General features: G+C 31.8%; 1 protein-coding gene across 1 annotated transcript; it reads left to right on the top strand.

Annotated features, from left to right (window-relative positions):
* Nucleotides 1–794: 794 nt before the first annotated feature.
* LOC136040764 (shematrin-like protein 1) lies at nucleotides 795–8,311 on the top strand. The gene is made up of 2 exons (XM_065725085.1): nucleotides 795–927; nucleotides 7,632–8,311. Exons 1-2 carry the CDS (start codon nucleotides 919–921, stop codon nucleotides 8,235–8,237), a joined length of 615 nt encoding a protein of 204 aa, XP_065581157.1. The 5' UTR covers nucleotides 795–918; the 3' UTR covers nucleotides 8,238–8,311.
* Nucleotides 8,312–10,259: the final 1,948 nt, after the last annotated feature.

The raw sequence follows: 10,259 nt of genomic DNA, 5'->3' as shown, positions 1-10,259 counted from the left end.
AAATCAGTGAAACTAAAAGCCAGCATGTTCCCCCTCCCTGATCTTGTTCCCTTCTTCTCCTTGTAAGCATGTATTAATTGGAATATCGGTTATTAATCAAAAAAGTAATTTCCTATTGAAGGCGAAATCCAGTAAATTTGTGGGTAGTAAATCGTCATATATGCCAGAGTTAAAAAGGGAAAACTTAAGACCTCGTGGACATGGAGATTGAGGAGATAAACGTATCCTCTTTGACGGTTTTATCTTGATTTTTTAACAAGGCCATAGCCAAGATTTTCTGTTAAGGAAGAGAATATTTTCCACCGGGGAGGGAGGGGGGAGATGCAAAAGAACTTTGAACACACATCCACGATTTGTTTATAAGCACTTTTAATTCATTTACACGAGTCAGACAAAATCCAGTGGGGGATCACCCCTCCCCCTGCATAGATATGGGCCTGTTGTTTTAGGTCTTAACCTTGTTTTCTTTGCAGTTTTTGTTATTATAATTAAATACTGAACAAAAATCCTAAATATAAATAAAAAACTGGGCGTTTTGCCAATCTTGAAAGTGTATTTAAATTTTTTTTTGGATTTCATAATGGTGGATAGAAGCTTGAGAAAAGCTTATGGTATAATTCCTCCACCCTTGCTGTCTGAGCCTGTAATTTATACTAAGTCACTGACTTTTCTTGTTTTCATTATGTAATATGGTTTTGGATTTTATTAATTGATGAATCTAGCGGGTTTTTTTCGTCAAAAACCGCGTCTATATGTTCATCTTCCCGGATTTAGTGACGTAGCTTTGGGAAATTCTACTTATATTTAAAGCTAAATATTTCTTGGATACTTCAGTTGGGTTTCAGTCTTTTCAGTAATTACGTGCATAGTTACACGTGCAATAATCACACGTGTAATTACGTGCATACGATAATCACAATGAAATATGTAAGCATTTAATAACTATCTTTTCAATTGTCTTGGTGAGACCAACTATTTATCACTTATAGCTTTCAGTTCATGGATCTCGTGTCAAGATTGAAACGCAAAAATTGACGGGATTCGGCTTGTTTGATCTTTCAAATCTAAGAGTTTATATACTTATTAAACTTGTACCTATAATGCATAAGCTATTCCTTTTTTTTTAGTTACCCTTAATTTTTCAACTCCTGTATTAGCCATTATTTAATTTGGGATGGGTTCAGTGGTATGACTCTGTAAGCTCAGCCAAAGTCAACCCAGCCCTAAATGGGTACCTGGAGAAATTTAGGGAAAATAAACAGGAAGGGTGAAGGATGTATGAAAGCACAGGATGGTTGATCCCAGCCCCCCATTGCACTTCTTGACTATTATTTCAATCGGAGAAAACAATAAAATGAAATAAAAGTGTCATTATATCTAATTAGGTACCTATAGTTAAACATAATCGACAAAGGGAGTGTGTTTTTTGAAACTCTGTTAATTAAAAGAATTAATGGGGAATAAAGGGGAAATTTGGAGGGGCACCAACTAGCCGATTGATAGTGAAAAACACAGTTTTGGTATTTCCATTAGAAACAAAAACAGCCCCGACCATAGATAGTTTAGTTCGTTTTTTTTTTGTTTTTTTGTTTGTTTTTTTTTGTTATTTTTTTGTGTTTTTTTTTGTATCGTAACAAAATCGTTGCCTGCCTTTATTTTTGCGGATTGCTGCCCCATAAAAAACTCTTAAAATTAACAGCAGGGTCTCCTATCTAGAATAACTGTATAGATGGGTAGCAAATATCTGTTATAACCTCAAAGCCGTTCGTTGTGTCGCTCTGCCATTTCCATGCAAAAATATAACAGTAAAGCAAAACAGAAGGGAAAAGCATGGGACAACAGTCAGATACTAAAATTTGTATAACTTGAATATCAAAATACAATTCTGATATTTTGAATATGTTTTTATATTTTGTTTATTTTTTATATATTTTGATATAAAAATTTTATTCGAATGTTCAATTAGTTCCTTTTTTGGAAGTTTGTTTTTACAAGTTCATTCTTAGCTTGTTTTGCCACAACCCGGAACACTTACCCCCCTCTATTCCCGCAGATCTGTGTTTAATAGGCTTATTTTTGAATATAATTGAGAATATCTAAATTATAAATGCAAAAACCCTTTTTTTTTAAACTTCCAGACACAAATTAAAATTATTAACAGGTCCCATATCTTATACCATTTCGTCTTTTCTGTCTAATACCTTTCGTCTTTGAGAACCCAATTTCACCATTAATTCATTGAAGTACTCTTAAATTGTTTTTTTTTCTTTAAAGTATATGTATTGAATTCTTTATATTTACATTTAAGAACTAAATGTTATAAAATATACATTATTATACCCCCAATAACATCAAAAGTCTTTTACAGAAAACAAATCAACCCTTAGAACAAAAATTTTACCTGTTTTCAGCAATTTCACCAGGTAATTAATGAAGTGCTCAAAAGTACTCTTTATTACTACACTAGTAACAAGATAAAACACTATATTTTTGTCTGGGAAGAAAATTAATTTTGTCACACCCCTAATAAAGGATATCATTTTTTATACTGGGTTTATAAGTATTTTATTAGAAAACAAACCTATCCTTATTATTATTATGTTATTAATAATTAATCATAATTAGTTAATAATTAATAATAATTATAATTAATTATATTAATATTAAAACGCAAGTTTTAGACACTGAACCCGTTAACTGTAAATTTAGAACTTTAGAATCTTAGAGTGCAGCTTCGAACGAAGCACAAACAACTGCTAACAGTTATGACATTACTATCTCATCTATGGGAAGTAGGATTAGAAATTGAACCTACTAAAACACAATTCCTGTTGACAACCGTCAATCAATTAGGGTGGGATCACTGAAAATTTTGAATAATGATTCCATAATTTTCTCGAGTTATCTTTCGGCCCGACTGTTGAAGCTATGCGTGAGACGGCGTTATTGGTGAGACGGTGAGACGGTGTTATTGAGACGGTGAGACGGTGTTATTGGTGAGACGTGAGACGGTGCGTGAGACGGTGTTATATTGGAAAAACAAAAGAAAAGGTTATGACCTGCAAGCCAGGATGAAAGTTTGTTTTGATAAGCAAGCACTTGCTAAAATTTATTATTGTTTTCACCTCATGTATTTTTTATCGTTCTGTTTTCAAATATTTTCAGTAAAAGTGATAAAAAACGTATCTGTGTGTACTTTTTTCAGTTTTTTTTTTAATATTTTCTTGGAATCCTAATATGGTTCAAAAATAGCCAGATTATCTGAAAATAGGGAATATTTGTTAAAAAAGATTAACAGTACGGTTAGTTTATTAGACGATTAGCATAAATCGAACTTCACTTCCTGAGTGTATATTATACAACCGTTATGTACCTAGCTCAATTTCGTTAAGGCTATGGTGACATAACTATTTATCCATCAAACAAGACTTGTCAGAAAAGAGGATCAATTTTCACAAGTCTTGATTGATGGATAAATAGTTTTGTCACCATAGCCTTAACGAAATTGAGCTAGGTACTTATCGGTTATATAATAGACAGTCGGGAAGTGAAGTTCGATTAATGCTAATGAAATGAAACCAAATATGATGAATATATAATAGTTTAGAGGCAAATTTAGGCTATATATTTGCACAATAGGGGGTGGGGTAAAGCATACCATATATCAAATGCGTAACCTAATCACTGCTGTATTTAATTTATGCTAAGCTTTAACCTTTATAAGCTTGACCTTTGCTGATAAGCTTCTAATTATACCCGTAAGTACCTTAAATAATATATTAAATAATTATTAAATAATTATTAAAATGATTAAATACAAATAACTAATAATAATTAAATAATCGTGATCATAAATAAATAATAGTCAAAAATATTATTGACCATTTACTAAATTGATTTAATATTATAGATATATAAAGATTATATAAATAACTAGCTTTTGGGGTGGCACTTCGCACCACCCAACACCTAGTTGGTGGGGGCGCATCGTGCCCCCCTGTCCATTCTTCGTTGTCCCATTGTCTGTGCATATAAATAGATTGTCAGGTTTACCGACTCTTGAACATGCAATATATAATTGTCCATGGAAAAAACAATCCGTATTCAGATACTATACCTCATTATTCTAATGATTACCCTTGAGCTTTGTTGATGGTGATTGCTCATCAAACATTCCCTGTGTCCCCGTCGTCATTTATGTATCCCCCTGTGCCCCCCGGCGTTCCCGTTGTAGTTGTGTCCCTGTGTTCCGGTCGTTATTCATGTTCCCTTTGTCCCGGTCGTCATTTGTGTCCCGGTGTCCCAGTCTGTAATTTCTCTTTGAGTGTCCCGGTCCTCATTTATATTCCCTGTGTCCCGGTCGTCATTTATGTCCCGGTCTGTAATTTCTCTTTGAGTGTCCCGGTCGTCATTTATATTCCCTGTGTCCCGGTTGTCATTTGTGTAATGTCATCTTATAATGACGTCATATACAAAGCCGTATATACTTAGAGTGACGTCATATGCAAACCCACAAACAAACATGTATACAAACAACTTATTTTTATAAATATATAGATATAGTTTCTTTTTTAGTTTTTTTAGCTTTTTTTTCTTTTTTACCTTTTTTCTTTTTTACCTTTTTTCTTTTTTTCTTTTTTTAAGTTTTTTCCTTTTTAGGTTTTTTCTTTTTTTAGCTTTTTTCACGCCATATTAATTATGCGCCATTGTAGATGTGTCCTTGTGTCCTACCTGTGATATATATATATATATATATATATATATATATATATATATATATATATATATATATATATATATATATATATATATATATATATATATATATATATATATATATATATATATATATATATATATATATATATATCTATATATATAAAAATAAGTTGTCTGTCTGTGGATGTGTGGATGGATGTGTGGATGGATGTGTCAGGTGACGTCACCTGAAAAAACTGGATTAGGTGACGTCAAAACTGAAAAAACTAAAAAAAGGCAAAAACTACAAAAAAAACTAAAAACTAATAAAAAAAATAAAAAAGCTAAAAAACTAAAAAAACTATAAAGGTAAAAACCAATAAAAAACTAAAAAAAAAACTGAAAAAACTAAAAAAAGGCAAAAACTACAAAAAAAAACTAAAAACTAATAAAAAAAGTAAAAAAGCTAAAAAACTAAAAAAACTAAAAAAACTAAAAAAAGGTAAAAAACTAAAAAAAATAAAAAATAAAAAAAAACTAAAAAAAAGGAAAAAACTGAAAAATAAGCTAAAATAAAGGTAAAAACCAATAAAAAACTAAAAAAAAAAAGGAAAAAACTAATAAATGACGACACTCAAAGAGAAAGCGACCAGGACAAAAAACTAAAAAAAAAGGCAAAAACTACAAAAAAACTAAAAACTAATAAAAAAAATAAAAAAGCTAAAAAACTAAAAAAACTAAAAAAAGGTAAAAAACTAAAAAAACTAAAAACTAAAAAAAAACTAAAAAAGGTAAAAACTAAAAGAACTAAAAAAGAAAAAAATAAATGACGACACTCAAAGAGAAAGCGACCAGGACAAAAGGAATGTTCGATTAGCAATCAACAAAGCACCGGGACACAGGGAGTATAAATGACGACCAGGACACAAGTAAAAAAAAAAATTAACAAAACTAAAAAGAAGGTAAAAACTACAAAAAAACTAAAAAGAAAAAAAAACTAAAAACTAATAAAAAAACTAAAAAATCTAAAAATCTAAATAAACTAAAAAAGAAAAAAAAAGGAAAAAAATAAAGGAGAAAAACAAAACTAAAAAACGAATGTATATACAGACCGGTACACCGGGATACAAATGACGACCGGGACACAGGGAATATAAATAACGACCGGGACACAGGGACACAACTACAACGGGGACACCGGGGGAAACAGGGGGATAACCTGACAATCTATTTATATGCAAAGACAATGGGACAGCAAAGAATGTTGTATATTCGCAAGTTTTACGTAGTTAAAACCATATATATATATATATATATCTATATTCACAGGTGGGACATAGGGACACAACTACAATGGCGCGTAACTATTATGGCGCGTAACGACTTACGCGCGCGGGGGGGCTTGGGGGGGGCGCGAAGCGCCCCCACCAACTAGGTGTTGGGGTGGCGCGAAGCGCCACCCCAACAGCTAGTATATATATATATATATATATATATATATGTTTTTAACTACGTAAAACATGCAAATATACAACATTCTTCGCTGTCCCATTGTCTGTGCATATAAATAGATTGTCAGGTTCACCGACTCTTGAGCATGCAACATATAATTGTCCATAGGAAAAACAATCCGTATTCAGATCTATTCTTCATCATTCTAATTATTGCCCTTGAGCTTTGTTGAAGGTGATTGCTAGTCGAACATTCCCTGTGTCCCGGTCGTCATTTATATTCCCTGTGTCCCAGTCGTTGTTTGTGTCCCAGTGTCCCAGTCTGCAATTTCTCTTTGAGTGTCCCGGTTGTCATTTATATTCCCTGCGTCCCGGTCGTCATTTGTGTCCCAGTGTCCCGGTCTGTAATTTCGTCAGTCGACAAACATGACGTCAGTCGACAAACAAACATGACGTCAGTCAACAGACAAACAAACAACTTTTTTGTATATGTATAGATATAGAAATGATGGAATTCAAATTAATTCTCAAACTGGGCTCGTTTGAGATTCAAGAAACTTATTATTATTATTAGAACCCTACTTGAGCGATTGACCGATTGATTATAAGTTGACCTTTGCTTATAATCTTCAAATCATATTTCACATTCTTATCTTCCTCTTCTTCCAAAATATTATCAACTTTTATCTTTTTGCGTCCGTAATGAAATTGCTTGTAAAGGAAGATCAAGGACGATGGGAATTGTAAATTATGTTCCTTAAAATGAATGTTAAATTATTCTTTTGGAATCTAGTTTCACCATTTATTCACTGAAGTACTTTTAACTTTTTTTTTTACATTAAAGTATATGTTCGCGAATTCTTTATATTTGTGTCCAGGAACTAAATATTATGAAATATACATTATTATACCCTCAATAACACCAAATTTTTTTTATAGAAAACAAATCAACCCTTACAACAAAAATTTTACCTGTTTTCAGCAAATTCACCCGGTAATTAATGAAGTGCTCTTAAAAATTTCTTTATTACTACACTAGCAACAAGATAAAAAACTATATTTTTGTTTGAGAAGAAAATTAATTTTTCTTCTCAAACAATTCCCTAATAAATAATATCATTTTTGATATTGTTTTTATAAGTATTTTATTAGAAGACAAACTTATCCTTACATTAACAAAAATGAACTTTAAATGTCTGATGTGCTCAAAAACTCAACAAGCCCACAAAACCTATTCATGCCACGAATATAATTACTATTTTGCACTACGGTTTGTCTAAGCCTGGTTAAATTCAAGAAATGAACCCCTCCCTTTAACAATCCTCAGAAAAAGACACTCCGCTATTATATTTTGATGACAGAGTGTTATATAGTCAGAATTTTAAATGATGATTACTGTAAGATCTTTAATATATGGCTTATACCCTTACATGGAAGCTAAATTAAGGAATTCTAGTTTACTGACGTTTCTTTCTTTCTTAGATCTTTTTTTTGGCGGTTGGCGTTGCTGCCATATTGGCTGAAGAAGTGCCACTAGCTGCTGGAACAGATCACTATCCATCACATGGATATGATGGCAATAATCCTTCATATAGCCATGGCCAACCATCTTATACTTTCTTTAGCAACGGCTACAGATGGAAAAGAAATACTCTTGATCTAGAAGCGCCAATGAAAGAAGGACTAGAAGTTGCGGAAACAAAACACTATAAGTACCGTAGTTACAGTCACCCTTGTTACAGCTCAAATAGCTATGGCCACCCATCTTACAGCTCTTATGGCAGTGGTTATAGAGGGAGAAGAGACATTTCTGAAGCAGAGACATTAGAAAAAGAAGGATTGGAGGGAGCAGCAACAAAACATAAGAGCTATCGCTCTTACCAATCTCCGTGTCGCCAATCTCCATCCTATGGCCATCCGTCATATGGATCAAGCTATGGAATGGGATACCCATCATACGGATCTAGCTATGGAATGGGATACCCATCATACGGATCTAGCTATGGAATGGGATACCCATCATACGGATCTAGCTATGGAATGGGGTACCCATCATATGGATCTAGTTATGGAATGTATGGGAAATAAGAGAGAAGAATGGTTTATTTATAATTGCGTGTTTTATAGCGGTTTATTTTGAAATTATAATTATTGATATTAAAGCCATTCTTTATTAAACTGTAAGTTTTCAAAAACTTGTCCAGAAAAGCAGGAGCTTTTTTGTAAAATAAAGAAAATTTGAATGAACAATAGATAATAACAATAAAGAGAATAAATAAAGTAAATAAAGAGAATTTAAATTTGTCAACACAAATTCTCTTTTGTAATAAAGAACCAATATAAAATAAAAACTACTCTTCATTTTCATGTATACGCTGTGTGATATATGTAAAGGATATTCTATGATAGGGTCAAAAAATAAATAAGAATATAAATAAGAATAAAAATATGATAGGGTCAAAAAATAAATAAGTGTTAAAATGAGCAGTAAAGACATGATCACATCAGTAATATATATGGATTTCGGTTATCAACAAGACGTATCTACATAATTGCACATTCTCAGGAGAGCAGAAAGAAAAACCTTAGAACGTTTTTTCTCCATCCGATAACCGTAAAACAAAAACAAATCCATATGTAAAATTATTACATATCACTCCCTTGTGTATTACTGTTATAAAAGGCGAAATAAAATGTTGTGGAGCATTTTTCTGCTCTTTTTAGAATTTACAATTATGGAGATGCTTAACAAGTACAAACATTAGACAAAAAAATGCCCCAAGATATGGCTATATATAATTATAATAATTATATAATTATAATATATAATTATATATATTATAATAATATTATTAATATATTATAATAATAATATATATATAATATAATATATTATATTAATATAATAATATATTAATATAATTATATTTATAATTATATATATATATATATATATATATATATATATATATATATATATATATATATAAGATGTGGCAAGATATGGCTATATGGCTCCTGACACTTAGCAATTAAATGACTAATATACTTCCCAGTTACTTAAAATGGGGAATAAAATGTTGTATAAAAGGGGAAATAAAATGTTATGGAGCATTTTTCTGCTCTTTTTAGAATTTACAATTATGGAGATGCTTAACAGTTGGCAGTTAAATGCAGTTAGCAGTTAAAGCAGTACACTTAGCAGTTAAATGACTAATATACTTCCCAGTTACTCTAGCTGGGCCTGGCAGTCAATATTTTTATAGCAGAAAAGATTTACTTTTTCATGTAGGGATATCCATAAAACTGTTTTTAAATCGAAGGCAACGCCATAGCGTTGCCTGTAGTAAAGGCCTTAGGGCTCCAACGTTCCATTATAGTTTATTTTCATTTTCCCAGGGACCCTTCACATGGAAGAGGTCATTGTATATGCTTTGGAGTGGGCCCATTCAATTGGAAATTGGAAGTTCTAGCACCTTTTTTAGGATTCAGAAGTGATCTGAGGGCAACTAGCTCCGCCACGAGGTCCGTTTTCCCCAAATACATCCGATCATTTTTTTTTAGATCGCCAGTATGATAAAAAATTTTGAAAAAAAACTTTCCATGGAGGAATTTGTCATGGGGGAAGAAAATTTCCATAAAGGGAGCACAGGATTTTCTAGCATTAAAAAAAACAATGAAAAAATAAATATGAAAAGGTTTTTTCAAGTTAAAGTAAAGAGCAGCATTAAAACTTAAAACGAACAGAAATTATTACACATATGAGGGGCTCACCTCCTCCTAGTACCTCGCTCTTTACGCTGAAGCATTTTTTGTAATTTCAACTATTTATTCTACGGCTTTTGTGAGTCGGGGGTGATTTTTAATAAATTGGGGCAAAATTTAAGCTTTAGTGTAAAGAGCGAGGTACTGACGAGGGGATGAATCCCCACATGATAATACAGAAGTTCGTTATGTAAGCTAATTTTTAAGTTAATTATATCTTTTACTAATAAAAACATTCGTAAAAAATTAAAAGTTCTAGTTGCTTAAGTAACCAAAAAATCGGAGGGCTACTAGGCCTCCTCCCCCGCTCCTTTTTTCTCAAAATCTTTCGATCAAAACTATGAG

This window comes from Artemia franciscana, chromosome 21, assembly GCF_032884065.1.
Source record: "Artemia franciscana chromosome 21, ASM3288406v1, whole genome shotgun sequence".
Classification (NCBI taxonomy): Eukaryota; Metazoa; Arthropoda; class Branchiopoda; order Anostraca; family Artemiidae; genus Artemia; species Artemia franciscana.
The sequence above is the reverse complement of the archived record's forward strand: the minus strand, read 5'-3'. Positions and strand labels throughout refer to the sequence as shown.